Source organism: Bos indicus, chromosome 14 (genome assembly GCF_029378745.1).
Source record: "Bos indicus isolate NIAB-ARS_2022 breed Sahiwal x Tharparkar chromosome 14, NIAB-ARS_B.indTharparkar_mat_pri_1.0, whole genome shotgun sequence".
NCBI classification, from domain to species: domain Eukaryota; kingdom Metazoa; phylum Chordata; class Mammalia; order Artiodactyla; family Bovidae; genus Bos; species Bos indicus.
The window spans coordinates 3432469-3453361 of NC_091773.1; the positions used below are offsets into that span (position 1 = coordinate 3432469).

General features: G+C 51.3%; 1 protein-coding gene across 4 annotated transcripts in view; it reads left to right on the forward strand.

The window, feature by feature from the left end:
* The window catches only part of TRAPPC9 (trafficking protein particle complex subunit 9), a 388615-nt gene that overhangs the window by 108481 nt on the left and 259241 nt on the right, over nucleotides 1–20893 (forward strand). For all 4 annotated transcript variants that reach the window (XM_070802397.1, XM_070802396.1, XM_070802398.1 and 1 more), the window contains one exon: nucleotides 15396–15520. In XM_070802397.1, the coding sequence (XP_070658498.1) occupies nucleotides 15396–15520 (125 nt within the window). The remainder of the gene's footprint in view (nucleotides 1–15395; nucleotides 15521–20893) is intronic.

Genomic DNA, 20893 nt, shown 5'->3' on the forward strand with positions numbered 1-20893 from the left:
ATATTAACAGTAGAACAGAATTAGAATATAGTTTTTATTGTGTGTTAAAGTAATCTACTTTTACACAAATTTGTGTTAACGTATCTAGTGGTCTGGCAAATACAGTATTTGAAGTGAGATGCCCTCTCCATGGTCTCCGCAGGTGGCACAGTGATAAAGAATCTGCCTGCTAATGCAGGAGATGCAGGAGATGTGGGCTCAGTCCCTGGGTAAGGAAGATCCCCTGGAGGAGGAAATGGCAACCCACTCCAGTACTCTTGCCTGGAGAATCCCATGGGCAGAGGAGCCTGGGAGATGCCCCACGGGCGGTGCTTGGTCTGGCAGTTTCAGAACCTCTAGCTGGGGTTCTGGATTGGCTTTTCAGGCAGGCTCTCACATTAGCTGTGGTTTCTAAATCTATATGCCGTTTCATAAACTTGCAGAGGGACTTCCCCGCTGTCCAGTGGCTGAGACTCCAAGCTCCCAGTGCAGGAGGCCCAGGTTTGATCCCTGGTCAGAGAACTAGATCCCACATGCTGCAAAACGAAAGATGCTGCATGCTGCAACTAAGACCTGGAGCAGCCAAATAAACTAATATTTTAAAAACAACAAAAACCTGCAGCAGTAAATGCAGCTGCCATGCAGAGCAGGACACGGGACCCAGTGTGGGCTGTAGACACGTGGCAGAGAATTAATATTTGTTGAGCATTGTTAGATATTGCATGTCAGATCTGGACCAGCCACTTTATTTGCATTATTTCTATTTAGTCTTCCCAACACCTCTATAAAGTAGATGATTCCATTTTGTTTAAAAAAAAAAAACAAGTGGGAGGATTGTTCTCCATTAGAGGAGGTGGAAGAGATCTAACACTCTGATGCTATCTATGTGCAATTCTTAATTGTGTCCTGGATTAAAAATAGACTCTGAAGACGTTTTCGGGCCTCAGCATTCTGGCCGAGGTGAGAGAGAAGCCCTCATCTTGGCACTTGTTCTGTGCAGCCGAGAAAGCACGGCACTCCCTGCCCCGCTAGTCTCGACAGTGCCCCTCAGGGAGGAGGCCTGGCTGACTTGGTCTGTCTGGGCACTGAACTGCTGCCTTCAGGGAGGGTGAGCTGGGTAGAGTTAGTGCGTCCAATCTCAGTGTGTACTGTGGCTTCTCTGCTGGGTCCCTGGGCCTCCACAGAGGCCCTCTCCTGTGTGCGTGATGGTCTAAATTAGTGTTCTTTGGGGAGAAGACAGCAGAAAACTCTTATTCTGCCAGGATAGTGAAACCACTCTCTGCAAGAGCAAGTTTAAACTGTCTTCAGTGATTGCTGTGGCGGACATAGGGTTGATCCTGGTATTCTGAAACTGTGTGTTAATGTAGAATCAAGTTAACGATCCGTTCTGTGGTAATCTAATTCTAGCACCTGACTCTGCTGCTGAATGCGGATTCTCACGTGGAAGAGGTAACTGATGTAAGGTGACAGAGATGAAGTAAAAACCCGTGGTCTAGAATTTAAATAAAAGGTAGCAGGAAGAAATGATGGGGTGTGTAAAGATCATCCATCTGCCATGTCTACTCCAAGGCCTAGACACCCAGCAGCTCGGCCGCAGTGGGCCTCCTGACGCCCGCGTCCCGGTGTTGAGAGAAGCCTGGGCTTCCTGGAGAAGTGGCCCCGTCCAGGGCTGGGGCAGGAAGTGTCTGTGGTGAGGTGGTCTGGGAGTATCCTGCGGAGCCTGCAGCAGGGAAGCTGTCAGAGCAAAGGTGCTAAGGAGGACCGGACGTGAAGGGGCTGCTGCCGGCAGTCCAGGCTTCCGCGGGCTGATGCCTGCACTTCAGTCAGGGCTTCTGAGTGCTTCCGGAGAGGGTCTCCCGCCTCAGAGTGATGGGGAGAGCGATGTCGTCCTGAAAGTGACAGGTAATGAGCACGTGTTCCGCCTCTCCGTTCAAACGTACGGTCGGACGGCCTGAGAGTTGATGACGGCAGTCTCTTCACAGAAGCATCCAGCCAGCGCTTGAGAAGGGCGGGTAGAATTAGAAGCCCGCCACTTTGCAGTTCCTAACCAATTTTGGGTCGAGACCATGAGCATCCTCACAGCAAAATAAGAGACAGGCAGGCGTTATGTTCCTCCTGATGGGAGAACACACGCCGCCTGTGAGTTCGTGTCGCCCCACATCACACCTGAGACTGGCGAGCACGCCCGGCTCTCCCTGCCGATTCACGAGAACTCGGCCGACAGAGAAAACCTGAGGCTCCTCCGGTTCAGACGATGGTCAGCTCTGCAGGCAGCCTGGTTCCGTCAGCAAGTCGATGCGAGGAAAGAAGGGGAGGCAGTCCTGGAGAGGGGCGCTGGGGACACGGCTGTCGGCAGGTCGTTCTGAGCCTGCCGCGCTGTTCCCCTGGTGTCTGTCCCTCCTCCGTCTGCCTGCTGAGCCCCACTTCTCCTGCCCGCCTCACGGCCCGTGTGTCCCTATGGCGCCTCCAGATGCTGCCGCGGCTTCTCCCACACTGTGTCCCTTCACGTCTCTCTACTCCCAGCGCCCAGCGCAGGGCCTGCCTCAGGGAAGATCCCAGAAACGACTTCGCTGAGGAGATGAAAGGCATGCTCTGGACCCTGCGTTCAGGGAGGGGGGTGTGGCCTGGCAGGGCGGCCAGGCGCTGGGACGGCCTGACTCGGGGTGAGCCGGGTGGGTGGGTGGGGCTGGAGGCTCAGGACAAGGAGGGGGTTTAGGTCGGGATGGTAGGTTCGGCGGCTGTGGAAGGCCTGAAACTCAGGGAACTAGCTCAGACTCTGTTGGCGAGTCCCTGAAAGTTCTCTGAGCAAAGGCTGGTGTGATGGAGACTGGGAAGAAGGTGGGTGGGTGGCTTGGTGCCGAGAGTCTCCTGGTGCAGCAGGTGGCAGGTGTGAGGGCTCGAGGGTGCAGCACGTAGATGTGAAGCAAGAGAGTGCAGCGGGTGGGCGGGCGGCAGGGAAGGGTTTGCCTCTACCTAGCGTGTCCGACAGTCACTGGGGGCCTGGGGTGTTTGCAGCATGGGGTTGAGGAGCTGGCCCGGCATTTGGTGAGCTGTTAGAATTTGTTCTTGCCTGAAATGTATAGTTTGTTAAGCTAAGACAAAATCTGCCTATGGTGTAAGTTCGAATCATTTCAGTTCTTTGTACAGAGTTGGAGATTTGGGTTAAAAAAAAGAAGGCATGTTTACCTTCAGCATTTCATTACGTTTGCATCTTCACAGTTTGAAGATTCGGCCTCTGACCGTTGCTGGGGACTGGTTTTCTTTGCAGCCCTTGCTATGGAACCCTGTGTGTTCCCATCCTTAAGCTGTCCCTCCCCGAGGACTGTACCTGAGACCTGGTGGCATTGAGCCCGCCTGCCCTGGTCTGCCGCTCTCCGCAAAAGCAGATACTCGTTCTGGGAAGATGCAGTCTCACTTTTTAAAGACCACTTTTAAAGTCATCTTGAATTACCCAGAAATCAAATACCAGTTGTAATCTTAATACCAAGAGATTTCTTGTTTTCTTAATTCCTAGATGCCTGAGGCTTTCATAAAGGTGTGATTTTCTTTTTACTTTTTTAGAAGATGTTCTTAACTTGGATTTTTTCTGAGGCCACAGAGTACGGAGGCTGGAAGCTGTACTGTGTCTCTCCCCTATTCCCCCTCACCTGCCCCCCGCCTACCCCGTCTCCCCTTCCCCACGTGAGAGCATGTGATGGAGGTGCTGGCCGCTCTCCCTAAAACCCCAGGAAGGAGCTGGACGGTGGCCTCGGAGCCTGGGCTCTGTGCCCGCAGCCTCTGGTCCCCGGGGCCACTCCGGCTCCCTGCTGCCACAGTCGTCTGCATTTCTGGTCTCGCTCACTACAGCGCCCCCAGACTGAGACGGGGCCAGGGCCATCTTTGTCTTTAATTCTAAAGTCTGCTCCCAGCCTGGAGGTCTCTTGCTTCTCCGCCTTGCTCTCCATCCATTCCATGTGCTGCCTCTTCCCTTCTGTCTTGACCTTCACAGAGCAGAGTCGCTTGGAGCTCTATCCAGCGTCCTCTCCTTCCTTTCCAAATGTGCTCTCTTGCCTCTGCTCAGATGGCTTTAGTGACCATCAACCCCACCCCACTGCACCGCCAGACCTCTTCTCTGCACTCCTGGTCTGACTGTGGGCTCCGAGGGCTCTGTTTCTGGGGGAGATGGGGCGGGTGAGGCCAGGGGGAGGCTTGCTTGGCAGTTGCCATTCCCCTCCCCCAGCCGTGGGGGTTTGCACCCCTGCCCTGCACTCTACTCTGTGCTGTTCCCCCGCAGATGAAGGCCTTGATCCCGTGGGGACAGGGGAGGGGCTGCTGTGGAGCAGTGGCTCTGGCCCCCTCCCCCCCAGCCCCAGTGGGTGTCCTCAGGTCCTTGCCCTGGTGGAAGATCATACGTGGTGTGCATGGCAGCCCTGGGGGCTTCCTGCTCCCCTCGCCCATGCCAGGCCTTCGCAGGCACTTGCAGTGTCCCGCTGAACCTGTGAACTGCTGGCCCACAGAGGCACCTGTGCTGGGATCCTGCTTTTCTCTGGAGGTGCCTGCCCACAGATTTCAGGTTAGTTTTCTCTAGCACTTCATTTCTCTCATCAGTTCAGGACAAGTCAATTTCCAGCTTGTCAAGTGTCTTCTTGTCTTCAGGATGGAAGCGATGTTCCCCGCCCACCCCCCCCCCCAAGCTCTCAACATCTCCAAGCTGTAATCAGAAGCCCACACCCTTTCAATCAGGTCTCCAGTGATTTTCAGGTTGTGTTGGTCATTTGTCAGACTACACGCTGTTTTTGTTGTGTGTTCATCAGGTTCTCTGCTTTTGTTCTCAAGGAAAAGGTTAACGGTGCAGCGGATAGCTGGCCCCTCGTTATGTTCAGCTGGTGTTGCCCACCAGCCTTCTGACTCATAAGCCGTCATCTCACAGCTCGATGGCTCAGCTGAGGGAAAGGTCAGGCTGCTTCTGCTTCCTGGAGCTCCAGGGGCACCTCTGAGCGAGACAGAGAGCTGGGCTCTTGCCCCCGCCGTCTCATAACCTGGGGGTCCCCTGGTCCTCTGGTCCCTGTGAGCCTGCAAGAGGGACAGCTGACTCAGATCTGAACTCAGGTTGGAAAATAACTCTCTGAACCACCAGGAGAGGATGAAATCCAGGTGTTTGTCATTCATCAGCAACAGGTGATCCTCCTGCGGGCACTGGGGCTGAGGTCTTCTGGAACATTTGCTCACATGACCACCATGGTGGTGGTGGTGATTCTCAGGAGACAGACTGGGTGTTCAGGAAAGGTGATTGAAGAGGATTTTTCCCCTTGAAAGATGAAAGAGGTGACCTCCGTGGATCCCTGCAGGCTGGCGTGCTGTGAGCTCGCGACTGCACCAAGGCTTGTCAGTTCTGTGTTCTCAGTCTCTTCAGCTCATCTCTCCACGCCCACCATCAGCGCTCTGCTTCAGGCTCTGGTCACTGATCATCTGGACCTTGTTGGGAGCCTTCTGAGTGGTCTCCCAGCAGCTCACTCTGCCCTCTCTTCGCTGTTGTCCATGGTTTCCCTGCAGTCCTTTCTCCGAGTGGAACCTGTCCACGTCCCACTCCTGTCCCGCACCTTCCAAGGGCCCTCACCACCAGGACGGTGGGCGTGGTCCTGCCCTGGCTGCCTGTTTGGTCTCCTTGCCCACCTATCTCTTCTCTATCATTCGGTTTGTTTGCCAGAAACACTGAATTACTTATGTTTCTGACTTGCCATGTCTTCTTAGGCCTACTGCCTTTAGTGTAGACCAGAGAGGGAGTCTGGAGAAGGCAATGGCACCCCACTCCAATACTCTTGCCAGGAAAATCCCATGGACGGAAGAGCCTGGTAGGCTGTAGTCCATAGGGTCGCGAAGAGTCAGACACAACTGAGTGACTTCGCTTTCACTTTTCACTTTCATGCATTGGAGAAGGAAATGGCAACCCACTCCAGTGTTCTTGCCTGGAGAATCCCAGGGATGGGGGAGCCTGGTGGGCTGCCGTCTATGGGGTCACACAGAGTCGGACGCGACTGAAGTGACTTAGCAGCAGTAGCAACAGAGAGGGGGTCAAACCCTGTTGCATGTTGGAATCAGGTGGGGATCTTTAAAAGCTCTGCCTGGCTCATGTTCTGCTGCTGCTGCTGCTGCTGCTGCTGCTGCTGCTGCTGCTGCTAAGTCACTTCAATCATGTCCGACTCTGTGCAGCCCCATAGATGGCAGCCCACCAGGCTCCCCCATGCCTGGGATTTTCCAGGCAAGAGTACTGGAGTGGGTTGCCATTGCCTTCTCCGGCTCCTGCTCTAGACCTTATGATTTCATAGGCATAGAGTGTGACCCGGGCCTCAGGATGTTGTAAAGTGTCCCAAATGGTTCATGTAAACATCCAAGTTTGGGAACCATTGACAGAGACTCTCTTTCTTCCAGAAAAACTTACTCATTCTCCAGGTCAAGTGTTGTGTTCCCCCTCTCAATTTTTGGAAGAGTCTGAGGCGGATTGGTGTTAATTTTTTAAATGTTTGGTAGAATTCATCTGTAAAACCATTTTAATTATCTGCTTTAGTTTTTGAGGGAATCGTGTGTGTGTATGTGTATATATATATGTATATATATATAAGGGACTCATAAGTACTTGAATGGGAGTGGATATTATGGAATGTTTGACATTATAGAAGTGTAACAAAGTACTAGCATTCTTTTCTAATCAGAATACTAGTAATACATGGATCACAGGGAATAACAGGATGAGGTGGTTGGATGGCATCACCAACTTAGTGGACATGAGTTTGAGCAAGCTCCGGGAGATGGTGATGGGCAGGGAAGCCTGGCGTGCTGTAGTCCATGGGGTTGCAGAGAATCAGACACAACTGAGAGACTGAACTGTTCTAATTAAGTAACAAGACTTAACTTCTTTCTTGGTTTTTATAATGCAGTGTGTAGTTGAGTAAAGTAAGCAATTATGGCATGTATTTTCCCCTCCACAAGTATTTCTGGAGTGTCTGTTCCATGCACAGGCACACCTTGGAGACACTGTGGATTCAGTTCCAGACAACCGCAAAAAGTGAACACTGCATACGGTGGGTCACAGGGTTGTTTGTGTCTCGGTTCTTATAAAAGTTATGTGTATACTGTGTTCTGTTCAGTGTGCAGTAGCATTGTGTCTGAGAAAATAATGCACATGACTTAGTTAAAGATGCTTTGTTGCTAAAAAATGCCAAAACAGCTATAATAGTAACATCAAATATCACTGATCAAAGATATAATAACAGATATAGCATAATAATATTGAAAAAGTTGGAAATACCGTGAGGAATACCGAAATGCAAGACAGACATGAAGTGAGAAAATGCTGCTGGAAAAATGTTCCCAGCAGGGTTTCCACAAACCTTGAGTTTGTAAAAAGTGCAGTCTCTGTGAAGTGCAGTAGACTGAGGTGTGTCTGTGCTCTGCTGCTCTCGGGATGGTCCTGAGATGTAAAACGAGATGTAGCCCCTGCCCACAAGGAGTCTCGCATCCTGGGCAGTGCTGTCTGTCAGAAGTCTGTGCCGGGGGAACTCCAGGAGGGTGACCAGGGGTCATGTGTGGCTTTGGTCGGCTGTGATGGGACAGTGCGTCTAAAGATCCCAAGTGTTATTTGATTTTAATCACTTTGTTAATCACTCTGTTAAGACTGCACAGGTCTGATGAGAGAGACAGGCGGTTTCACATGTAAATGAAAAATTGCAGCTTTGCTAAGTGCTGGACAGGAGATGTACCTGCTGGTATGACAGGAAGGGGGGCAAGACTTGTCTGCAGAGGTGATGATGGAGGCAAAACTCACAGGATGAGCAGGACCTGAGGGCATGAGAGGAGGAGGGCTGGGAAAATAGTTTTTCATGCATGTGTAAAAACTGGCAGAAAGCAAGTTTTGGGAACTTAATTTTTGAAAAGCGTGTGTGTGTGTGGTGAGAGAGAGAATTCTTACAGCTATTCCACAAGAGAATTTGTATTAAGAACCGATTTATTGGGGAGAAAAGGTTGCAGGGGATGATGCTAGGGTGAACCTTTCCTTTTGATAATTCCTAAAACTAATGTTCTGACTTGAAGCCATCAGCTTTGTGATTTCTGTGGTGTGGCTAACTCTTTAATGAAGAAATAATGACTTTCCAGATCTTCCAGGGTTGTGCGGTGCTTGAGGACTGCTGTGAAGAGGGCTCAGACATTCAGGCTGTAATTTGAATTTCTTGTTTTTAAAAGAACAAGCATGTGTCATTATTTGGCCTGGGACTACTGCTCTCTCTTTATCATCTTGTGGAAAAGGCATTCTATTTCCAAATTGGCAGTACTCTGGTTTGTTTTTTTCTGAATCTTATCCTAAAATAACATGCCAATTGAGCTATTTCTGAGGCTTTCTTCAGAGAATTGATGTTCATTTATTCGTGTTTCTGAGTAGGAATGGAATAATACATGTAAACAAGGTATGAAAGATGTGTTAGACCAGAGCAAAAACGTGAGTGCAGTGCTTATGAGCACTGTTTTGAGAGCACTGCTGTTGATCAGTCATCAGTGTTGATTTTTGCCGAGGTTGGGGGCAGGGGCTTGGCAGGGCCTGGTCTCTGCCGCTGTGTCCAGTGCTCCTTGAGGCGATTGGTTTCGGACAGAGAAAGAAGGCTGAGTGCTGAAGAACTGATGCTTTCGAACTGTGGTGCTAGAGAAGTCTCTTGAGAGGCCCTTGGACTGCAAGGAGATCCAACCAGTCCATCCTAAAGGATATCAGTCCTGGGTGTTCATTGGAAGGACTGACGCTGAAGCTGAAACTCCAGTACTTTGGTCACCTGATGCGAAGAGCTGACTCATTAAAAATACCCTAATACTGGGAAATTTGAAGGCAGGAGGAGAAGGGGGCGACAGAGGATGAGATGGTTGGATGGCATCACCGACTTGATGGACGTGAGTTTGAGCACACTCTGGGAGATGGTAAAGGACAGGGAAGCTGGGCGTGCTGCAGTCCATGGGGTCCCAAAGAGTCAGACACAATTTAGTGACTGAACAAGAGAAAGAGAACACACCTGGAATTTGAACACGTCCTCATGTGTCTTAACATTTTTTTTTTTATTGAAGTCTAGTTGATTTACAGTGTTAATTTCTGCTATATAGCAAAGTGATTCAGTTATACATATATATTCATACTCTTTTCCGTCATGGTTTATCATGGGATATTGATGATAGTTCCCTGTGCTATACAGCATGCCCACTAGTCTCTCCATCCTTCACTTCTTTGAAGATTTCCTTTTTTTTTTCTTTTATTTTTTAACTTTACAATATTGTATTGTTTTGCCATATATCAACATGAATCCACCACAGGTAGACACGTGTTCCCCATCCTGAACCCTCCTCCCTCCTCCCTCCCCGTACCATCCCTCTGAGTCATCCCAGTGCACCAGCCCCAAGCATCCAGTATCATTCATCGAACATGGACTGGCGACTCGTTTCATATATGATATTATTCATGTTTCAATGCCCTTCTCCCAAATCATCCCACCCTATCCCTCTCCCACAGAGTCCACAAGACTGTTATATATAGCAGTGTCTCTTTTGCTGTCTCGTATACAGGGTTATTGTTACCATCTTTCTAAATTCCATATATACGCGTTAGTATACTGCATTGGTGTTTTTCTTTCTGGCTTGCTTCACTCTGTATAATAGGCTCCAGTTTCCTCCACCTCATTAGAACTGATTCAAATGTATTCTTTTTAATGGCTGAGTAATGCTCCATTGTGTATAGGTGGCACTTTCAGGCTCCCATTTCAGAGCTCCGTTACCAGGGGTGACTGGTGTCCTTATCTTTGAATAGGCGTCATCTGCTGTGGTATCACCTGATTCTTTTCCCCCTTAACCATCTTTAGAAGGGGAGAAACTCAGTAATGTCCTGAAGCTAACAGGACTGTCCAGTGGTTTAAAAGTCCACTGAAGTTCATTTCCTGTGTGGCCTGTGACTCAAATGGTGTCACTTTTCAGCAAAGGCAAGCATCCTCTTCAATGGGCTTCCAAACGTGATCTCCTAGGAAACTGGCTCTTGCAGCATGTCAGACACCTGGTCTGCCGTGAAGAGGTGTGGATTCGCGCTTCACCTTGGAGGTGACAGCCAGTCGTTGCAGTGAGGGTGCACCTCGTATCCACTGCACTGTGGATCTGTACCTGTGTTTCTTCTCTTACCTGGGACCCTGGAAGCAGGTCTTGCTCCCGGATTTCAGGGCTGCAGCTTCAAAGGACTTTGTGTGATGCCGCCTCGTTCACAGCAGACGCTGAGAGGTGGGGTGACTATGCTGAGAATAGGCTGACTTGACTCCAGCCCAGCGTTCAGATGTCTGTGCACACGTGTCCTTTATTACATGTTCACCATCTCAGTCACAGTGTTCAGACATCTATGTGCACATGCAATCTATTACATGTTCACTGTCTCAGTTGCTCTGCTTGTTTTACGACCGTCAGAACTCCCCTGATTGTATACTTAAGTGTCTGCAGGTTATGATACGTTAGTTGTGTCTCAGTAACTATGTTAAGATGAGATGCTCTGGCACTGGGTGAGGGCACCTGGAATGAGAGCCTGTGGAGGAAGGAGAGGCCGTTGGTGGGCCGAGAGCAGTGAGCGCCGACGGGGCCCCGCGGGAGGGGCGCCACCCCCTGCTCTAGAGAGGCAGAAGGCCAGCGCCATCAGAGGCGTGGGCGTGGGCCGACGGCTGTTGCCTTGTGGACAGTATAGAAAGGCCACTGTTTTTACATGAATTATTTTTCTTCCTAAGCATATCCCAAAGTTTCTGAATGAATGAACACACCACTTTCTCTGTGAAGATTGAGGCCGAGTGTTGCCTGATTCCTGAGCCAAATGTTTCTCCCGCTTTGGTTTTCCTGAGGATGTTTTATGATCACCAGATGGGCTTTTTGGCACCCATGGGCTTTATGAATAATTTAAAAAGCATCTTCAAAATACATTCCACCTGCAACAGTGTGCCCTGACAAGCTCCCACCAGGAGACGGCCATCTCCTTTGGCCTTTGTAGATGTATATTATCCTGCTTTAGTTTATTTTGCACACCTGGCATCAGTGAGAAAAATGTGCATTCAGCCTTTGGCATTAGTGTCTCTTTCAAAAGTATACAAAAATGGACACATTCCCTGAGCGGTCCTCCCCACCTCCCGCCGGAGACAGATGCTAAGCCACTGTGAGAGGCCTCCCAGGAGGTGCTGTGTAGGTTTTGGCCACAGAGCAGCCTGGCTGGGAGGTTTTCTGGAAGCTCACGGGAGGGTGGAAGTGTGCTGCTTGTCCGGCTGTGCTGGGTCTTCACGAATCCGACAGTCCTGACTTCTAGTTCTCGCCACACTGCTGATGAACTGCTAAGTTATTTATCTTCTCAGGCTCGCCAGTCCCTCATCTACAGAGCCAATAAGATCATGCCCACCCCACCTCGTGGAGCGTGGGGAGCAGTCAGTGCCGTGTCTAAAGTACCCGGTGCTGCACCGAGACACAGGAGACACACAGCCACCAGCCCCTCTTGGGGTAGCGTTTCTATCATGAGTGTGCTGTTTCTCCCCACCACACGCATCCCACTTCCAGCTGTCATCTCTCCCAGTTGTCACCGTGCTTGGCTACAGCCGGCTTCGAGAGACATGTTACTATTTTAGCATGTTAGACTGTATTTCTGAATTGCCCACAGAGATGCTCTTAATAGAAAAATTGAGCACTATAAACAGTAACTCTGAAGTTCTCTCTAAACGCTCAGTTTGATTCACGATGATCTACCAGGCTCGTCCCATTCTTAAATACCCTCTGTCCTCATAAATCTGCCCAGCTCTGCGGCGGTCTTCCCACGAGGCTGCCTTCGTCTGTTAGTAACTTTTTTTGGTCTTGTCTTCCCATTAGTTGTCATTCCCGTCTGTTCTCTGTTCTATTTGTGGTAGCTTGGGTTGGCAGGAACACTGGCCGATAGCGGCTGAGCAGAGCTTCCTCTCTGTTCGCACCCGCCCGGCTGGGAGCGGCCCCTCCTTGCTCACCCAACCCCATCCAGCTTCTTGCTGCCCTCTCTTGCCTCCTCTCTGGCCCTGTCCCCACGCAGGCGAAGGGCTTCTCTGCCACCTTCCGGAGGGCCAGCTTCTGCCTCCCGTCCTAACTGCTGACCTCTGTCCCCATTTATCATTTATATGTCTCTTGTCTTTTCCATTCTTGATTGGATCAGGGGGCAGAATATTTTAGTCTATGAAGTCAGAGAGTAGCTTTCCTAGTGTATATTTCTTCTGAGCTTGAAGATTACAGGTTTCTGAGGTTTCCCTGAGGTTTTGAGGTCTTTGTCAGAAAAGGAGGCAAATTTCAGGTCTAATTTTTAGCCTTTTTGGCTCAGGGCTGACATCTCAGAGCCCTTCAGTGCCACTTCTCACCAGTTCCCTTGCATTGGATCCCATTTTTGAATCAAGCACGCTGAGGTTGCAGGGTGCTGTGGCTTGCTCAGTCTCTGTGTGGTGGGAATGGTGGGTGCAGGAAGGCCCCAGCCTGTGTCCTGAGAGCCTGTGGCTTCGGGAAGAACCTCCCTGCCTGCCCCGCCCTTCCTAGATCAAGTCTCAGAAAGACTCTTCGAGACCCTGCCAGTGTCTCATGTCCGTCCTTTGGATCTGCTGCTGCTGATGAAAGGGCTCTGCCTCTCACCACGGCTGCATCAGGGCCACCCCCGGAACCACCTGGGGTGGAGAGGGAGCTGCTCTATGAGGAAGCACAAAACAGGCGCTCTGCTCAGGACATTGTCCGCTGCAGCACGGAGCCCTTGGACCCTGCAGAAAGGGCGTGTGCAGTGCGGTAACAGGTGTGAAACAAGGCAGACAAGAACCCCAGTCCTTTGGGAGCTAGCCGCCTGTGCGTCCCTAGTGATGGAAACTTTCCCAGTGAGGGGTGAGGTGTGCTGTACCCCAGGCTGCGTGTGGGGGAGCAAGGGGATGGCATTTAAATCCATTGGGCACCTCTCTTAACTCAGCAGGGACGACTGAGGTTGTCCCTTGGGGGCTCCCTGACAGGCCCCACTGGACCTAGTGTCTAGAGGCTCAAGAGTGTGGAGTTTGTGTTTTGCAAATGTCTGTGTTCATGATACTGCTACCATTCATAGCAGGCACTGTGGCGTAGTGGAGGGCTTTATAGATTATCCCCATGGTGCTGGGGGAAGGAGAAGAAGGAGAGAAAAGGCTCTTTCAAACCTCACGACTTTGGATTGACTTTTGCAAATGGGTCTTTGCACAGGGACACAGGACGAAACTTCAGTTAATGGAGAATCGAGTCGAGTACTGAATGTGACTTTGGGATGATGGAGTTTTCGTTGACCGTGGTGTGTAAACTGCCGAATTTGACCTGTGATTTTTTTCATTTACTAAATGTTCTGCTGTGGGTTTGTGACTTGCTGGAGCCTTTGCAGTTGCTGTGGGGGCATGGTAGTGAAATTGAGAAGAGCCTGGTCCTCAAGGAGTTTAGGTCATGTAAGGGATCTCGGGCATGCATATTGATTGTTGTAATAATCATAATAGCTATTTTTGTTGCACGTTCGCCAGGTCCCAGCCTCGTGACAGACGTTTCATGTTTTCTGGCCCGTCCGAGTCCTCCAGGCCCTGCCTTGCAGCCAGTCTTCCTGGACACAGGGCCGTCTGGGGTTAGGGCAGTACTGGCGTGCTGAGGAAGGAGCACTGTCCGCCAGGGCAGCTGGGGACGCATGATGACAAAGTGGGGTGTTAGGATCCACGGAGATGGTGGTCAGAGGCACACAGAGTGAGGAGGAGATGCAGGGCAGGGCACAGCCGACAGGGAACGTGTTTTGGCAGAAGAACCGCCCAAGTCCTGCTGCACGTACGAATCTGGTGGAAGCTGGGTCTAGTCCTGGGGGCTGCGGTATTTCCTTTCTGTGCTTCGCTCAGCATGTCGCCCTCTGGGGTCCCCACCCAGAGCTTCCAGGGCCCACTCCCCTCTGGAGCTGCAGGAAGTCCTTGTTTCCCCACCATGTCCAGGGAGTGTGAACGGCTCTCCTTGGACTGTCAGCCCCTCTATCCATTCTCCAGGAGCCGAAGGTGCCTTTGGGGAAGGCTGATGCCTGGATTGTGGACAGGAGCTCTTCCCGGTCTTGTTAGCCCTCTAGTACCTTGAAGAGATTTGAAAGCAGCTGTGTCCATGCCCTCTAGGGGTTCTCAGTGGCTGAGTTGGTATGACTGGTCTACCTGCTGTGATCAGGAGGCTCTCCTGAATGCATTCGGTCCCTGTTGAGTCTGAGCTGCTTGTGGGGTTCGTGCTCCCCTGCTCCCTGGTTGGATGACACGTTGGCGCCTGGCTTGCTTGTCACTGAGTTTCGGTATACTGCTCTGCCGCTCTGTCGACTTTCTGTTGGGATCCTGAGCGATTCATGAACTGTTCTGCAGCCACTTCCTGAAATTGTGTCTTGGGTCTGCTTCTTCTCTGCTTAATACAAATCATTTAAAAACTAGCTTTTCATGGTGATGCTCCCAGCAAACGTTTCTTCACAACTGGCAGTCTGATTTAGAAGTGCCTCTAGTTGATAACTGAGTCAGTTTTTTGGGGGGCACAGAAGATACTTATCTGCACTGCTGTTAGTGTTTATGGTCTGGAAATGAGGGTGGGTGGCATTTTTCTTCAGCCTCGTGTGGCCATCGTGCTGTGCAGAGGGCCTTCGGGTAGCTCAGGGAGTCCGGGAGGGGCATGACCTGACTGACACTTCTGTGGACTGACTGCTGTGGGGGCACATGGACGGGCAATGTGATGGGCAGCCAAGGAGGCCTCCTCGGCTGTCCTGGAGGGAGGCGGTGGGACCCGGACTCAGGTGGTAGCCTTGAAGGCCGTTTCAGGAAGCACCTTGAGAGCTAACAAGACTTCCAGGAGGATGGGATGCAGGTGTGAGACCAAGGACTTGGTGGCGAGTCCTGGGTTAGGCTGACAGGTGATATCAGGGACTCGGAGAGACAGCCGGTGGTGGGTGCTCTACAGGGGTTCACACAATTCTGTGACCCAGTAGTAGCTCCTGGGACTGGGAGAGGAGGTGGCTTGCAGACTGAGTTAGGGGGCCGGGTGAATCCAGCCTCAGGAATGGAGGCTGCAGGAGCGGCTCATGCAGGCCGGTGATGGTGGGGGGCGTCGTCTAAGCACAGGCAGCCGGGCTGGGGCGGGCAGTGACGAGGGGCCAGGTGGTGGAAAGGCATCCAGCCCTTCTCAGAGGCGGCCTGTCCTCGGCTTTGATCTGTAGCAGCTTGTGACGCGTGCACAGCAGAGTCACCAGGTGGCTGGCCTTAACACGAGACGGAGAGGCAAGAACACACCGGAGCACTGCTCCAGATGCTAGTGATCTTTGAATAAAATCTCCTACATTAAAAAAAAGAAATTGAATCTACCTCCAACTCACGATTCTCTCTTCCTCTTTTCAGACGGCATCAGCGTGAGCGGCTTTCCGCTGTGCAGCCCCTTCCGCCAGGTGGTCAGGCCCCGGGTGGAGAGCAAGCCCGTGAACGCGGCTGAGGGCGGCCGGCCTGGGGAGCCGGGCCACGTGAAGGTGAGTCAGGCCCGGCAGCCCGCCGAGGCGCTCGGCGCTCCCGGCTTCTCCCGCGCTTTTTGGCAGCAAAGTTTGCATGTTTTTCAGAAAGGAGAGAAAAGACGTGTTTGCCGACAGATGTGTGTTTGTGGGAAGCTGGTGTTTCTCCTTCCCCGTGAGGTTCGGGAGCCTCGAGGGCCTTGTTTGGTGCTGCTGCTGACGCGGGCTTCCTGAAGCTTCGAGAATGTGTGGGTTGAATGGAGGACTGTCCTGACGGAAGTAGGACATGGCCTGCCTTTTTCTTGTTCACTTGAAAACTGTATCTGTTGAGTCACTATTCTCAGTTCAGGTGTTTATCACAGAAACGCTTCTTAATCCTGAGGCAGCTCTTTCCGCTCGTTGGTTTGTGGGCAACAAGGGAGGCAGAGGGAACACTCCTTACGGAGCAGGTGTTTGCACGAAGGCGCAGGGGGCAGAGACGAGCGGCCTCCTGAGAGCGGAGAGAGTCAGGGCCACGCGCACGGCGTCATGCCGTCAGCGTCTGGGGGCGCGGTGCATGCGCCTGCGCAGGGAGAACGTGTGGATCCCGGGCACCAGCGTCTCCGCGGCTATGACCCGGGTGCAGGCGCAGCGTCAGCCACAGTGATGTCAGGCAGGCCGCGTGCAGGCCCAGCCTCTCGGAGCGCTGCTCTCACTCTCCACGTCTAACAGGGGCGGTGCCTGGCTCAACCTGTCAGAGGAGCTTGGCCGCACTGGCCATGAGTCAGCGGGTCAACAGAACGTGAGCCACAGGGGCTGCTCCTGATGAAACGAGCCCACGCTGGAAGGGCCCCGAGGCCGCCTGCCCTGAAGCTGCGGCGAGTGGGGGGTGGGGACCACGCCCGCCTGGATGACAGTGGGTGCGTTTGTGGGTGAAGGGCTCAGGAGCTGGAATAGGGGGAGTCTCTCCACTCAGGGCCCTGCACGGAGGAGGAGGGAGGCTGGTCCGGCCGGGGTCCCTTGTCACTTAGACCCTCGCTCAGAAGCTTGAGGGCTGTGCTCGGGCTCTCATGCCGGCCACATGCCCTGGGATATGGGAAGAAGATCCCAGCGGAGGGAGCAAAGGCACGGAGATCCACAGGCGCGGGAGGCATGGGACCAGGGGGCGTTGGGTGCTCTTGGTGGGCGGGGCTGTCGGCAGGGAGCCATGGAGGGGAAGCTGGAAGGGGCTTCCTCCCAGGGTCCCGGGTGTCTCTTCCCTGCTGTTTTGTGATGACTGCCGCAGTCTCCCTCCTCCCGGGTCAGGCCCCTCAGTGTCGTTCCATTTACCTCTGCGGTTGGCTGTGTGCCCCACTCACTTCCATCTGCCGTCGGTGGCGGCTGTGGCGTGATTGTCTTTTACCCACATCACACACGTGGCTCTTCAAGCTGTCGGTGTGCTGACTCGCGGGAGCCTTCTTGATGAGAGGGGGCCTTCTTGATGAGAGGGAGCCGCCTGGCTTGTCCAAGGTCTATGCTAGGCGCGGGTGCGGTGAGTCCAAACTGTGGAATGTTGCACCTGTCCCCGGTGGTCCAGATGTGCCCCCATGAGGTTCGGTGGGGCAGAGGTGTCCGTGGGTATTCTGTGCTTCTGGGGCCGTCGTGCGGGGTCTCCTGGCACTGCTGAGCCTGTTGCATCCTCCTCCCCAAAGCAAGGACAGCTTTAATTGGGAACACGCTAAACGTGTAAAATCCTTGCTGAGGAACAGTGTAGTCATGGAAACAAGTCGTTCAGTGACAGCGGCTTCTGGGGAGCCCCTCTGGAAGTGGGAAAAGAGAACATGTGTTTCCTCAGACTCCCTCAGAGAGTCGCTCCCCGCTCAGCCACTCCATGCCGGTCCACCAGCCCGAAGGATCCCTCGGATTGGAAGCAGATGGCGTGGAGTGGCTGCATGCGAGATGTCAGGTTGCTGTAAGCCAGACTTCTCAGCGTGGCCTCTCTGACCCTTGGCTGCTCCGTCTTCAGGGCAGCAGCTGGGTCCATGGCCAGCTCCCGGGGGAGCCAGTGATGCCAGCCTCTGCCCGGGCGGTGAGGGTCTGAGCTGAGGATGCTGGCACTCCCACCCCTGCCTGCAGGCCGCCCCCTGAAAACTGCCGAGCCCCAGTCCCCTCACCTGCAGCTGGGGAGAAAATCCTTTCTCATGAGGCTGTTGGTGAAGATCTGGTGAAACCACCCTTGGGCAGGTGTTTAATTAAAAGCAGTGCATAGGTTGGGGAGGAGGGACAGAACTGGGGGCTGCCTGGACGGGTGAGTCAAGGGGCCTGGTAAAGGTGTTTCCTGGTTACAGAGCGGGTGGAGCCAGGATGTGTCGCCCACCCTCCTGGACCCTGCCTGTCTGTGTCCTGCCGTGTGGATGTGCCGGTTTGGCCGTCGCCTCCTGCGCCTGTCTTGTCAAAAGGACAGGTCGTGACTGTGTCCACTAATACAGGCCTGTGAGCACAAAACTCAGAGGAACCTTCGAAATTAAGTAGTTAATCTTAAATCCAACAAGACTGTTCTCAGTAGCTGTTTAGGTTGTCTGTGAACAGAGAGCTTTACTTCTTCCTTTCCAGGCAAGATAGCATTCCTTTTCCTGCTTTATCGTACTAACCATGTGGATGATTGTAGAGATAAACCATTCAGTCTTTCATCATTTAGTGTGATGTTAGCTGTAGCTTTTTCATACACACCCTTTATCATATTAAGGAAGTTCCCTACAACCATTGCAATAAACATGCAAAAAATTATAGCTAATAAACCAGTGAGGAAGATAGAAGTTGAATACAAAATAATATTTAATTAGTTCAAAAGAAGGAATAAAGAGAGGGCAAAGGAAGCAAAGGAAAATGGGACAGAAAACAAACAGCCCTTGAGCCACATCAGTAATAAACTTAACCACATCAGTAAGCAGATCGAAAGTAAGTGGTCTAAATACTCTAATTGTGGGTAGAGAGCATCAGATTGGATAAAAAACCAGGACCCACCTCCAGCTGTCTCCAAGTAATGAATTTTAAATATAAAGACAAAAATAGGTTGAAACTAAATGGCTGGAAAAAGATACCATTCTTACACCAATCTTGTGGCATTATGGGGAACAGAGAAAAGTAAACTTCAGAGCAAAGAATATTACCAAGGATAAAAGGTCTTTTCATTATGATGAAGGGCTCAATTTTTCAAGAAAGTTTAAGCCATAAATATTTATATACCTAATAACAGAGCTTCAAGATACAGGAGGCAAAAACTGATAGAATTGTAAGAAGAAATTAATCTAGAGCGTTCAATATCCTTCAATTATTGATAGAACAAGTAGACAGAAATGAGTAAAGATAGAGAAGATTTGAAGTATACTGTCAATCCGTTTGACCCAGCTGACATTTACAGAACACTCACCAGTTGAGTACAGAATATCTGTTCCCTCCAAGTGTACAGGGAACAGTTGCCAAAGCCCACCACACTGGGCTGTGATGGCTGGATTCTGTGTGCCAACTCTGCTAGGCCAAGGGGCCTGGTGGTTTGGTCAAACGTGAGTCTCGATGTGGCTGTAAAGGAATTTTGGAGATGTGACTAATATTTACAACCAGTTGATTTTAAATAAGAGATTATCCTTAATAGTATGAGTAGGCCTCATCCAACCAGTTGAAATTGTTGTTGTTCAGCCGCTAAGTTGTGTCTGACTCTTTGTGACCCCATGGACTGCAGCACACCAGGCTGCTCTGACTTCCAGAGAAGGAATACTGCCTCAAGGCTTGACATAGTTCCTGAGTGAATTTGCAGCCTGCCCTGCACATCTCCAACTTGCCAGCCACCACAATCACAGTGGCCAGTTCCTTAAAGTAAACCTCTGTGTCCAGATGTACACACCAGAGCTGCCCACACCAGTGCCCCGTTGGTTTGTGGTTCTGTGTCTTCAGAGAGCCCTGACTGATACACAGGGGGCCACAGAGCAAATCTCAATAAATATACAAGGAGTCTCATTTTATAAATTATACCCTGACAGTAATAAAATTAAATTAGAAACCAGTAACAAAAAGTTTTCAAAAAGCCCTCAGACATTTGGAAACAAAATGACACACAAATAACCCATGGGCCAAAGAATAAATAAAAAGTTAGAAAGGGTTCTGAAATGAGTGAAAATGAAAGCACAACATATCATCTGTGAGAGGGCACTGAAGCAGTGTTTCTGGAGAAATTTATAGTACTTAATGCTTGTGGTGGAACAGAAGCCTGGCTTTCAATCAGTAAGCCTCAGCCTCAACCAGAAGAAAGCAGAAAAATTGCGGAAGTTAAACCTAAAGTAGAAAAGGAAATAATAAAGACCCACAAACCCCCTACAGCCCAGTTTGTACTCACAGGTGAAAGCTGGGTGTGCTTTCCCCTGAGGTCAGCCACGTCGGCCACTTCCAGGTGGGCCCGCCGGTTCTGCCCTGTTGGTGCTGGCTCTTTGATTAGAGGGTCTCTCTCAGTTCCTTTGCTTCCCTGGTGGCTCAGAGGTTAAAGCGTCTGCCTACAATGTGGGAGACCTGGGTTTGATCCCTGGGTTGGGAAGATTCCCCTGGAGAAGGAAATGGCAACCCACTCCAGTATTCTTGCCTGGAGAATCCCATAGACGGAGGAGCCTGGTAGGTAGCCTTTGATTCCTGGCACTGTCTCCAGTTCTCTTCCAGGGCCGAGTTCTGATGTCACCCTCTCTCCCAAGCCTTTCAAGGGTGCTGGTGCTCAGTCCCTGCCGAGTGGTGTCCGACTCTTTGGAACCCCATGGACTATAGCCTGCCAGGCTCCTCTGTCCATGGGATTTCCCAGGCCAGAATATCGGAGTGAGTAGCCATTCCCTTCTCCAAGGGATTTTCCCGACCCAGGGATTGAACCAGCATCTCCTGCTTGGCAGGCAGATTCTTCACCGCCGAGCCACCTGGGAAGCCACTGGCCCTGTGCTAATACCCCCGGGTTCCCTGTAACTGTGAGCTCCTTGTGGCCGTGCGTCCTTTGGGAGACCTTTCTGGATCCAGATATTTCAGAAAGCGAGGTCACATGTCCCCTCTCCATAGGAATCCTCTCTCTCCGTCAGTGAGGCAAAGCAGGGCAGTACGGTAAGTCTCTTCTCTCTTAGGGTAAAGTTTGAAATTCTTTAGAAGCCTGACAACATTCTGTCTTATATCCTGTGAAATCTTTTATTTTACTTTAGCCTTTATAGTAAAGAACAATAGGATGTTCCTGAAGTTCTCATGTACTTTTATGTTTTAATAATGGTGTTTATAAATGGACTGACCAGAGAATCTGCTAAGAAAACTTAAGAGAAATGTATTCAAGAAAAAAACACAAAAAACCTATGTCATGCAACAGCATCTTTTCTTAATCAGTCTGTATTACGAGTGGAAATGGTCTCATGAGCCTTTTGG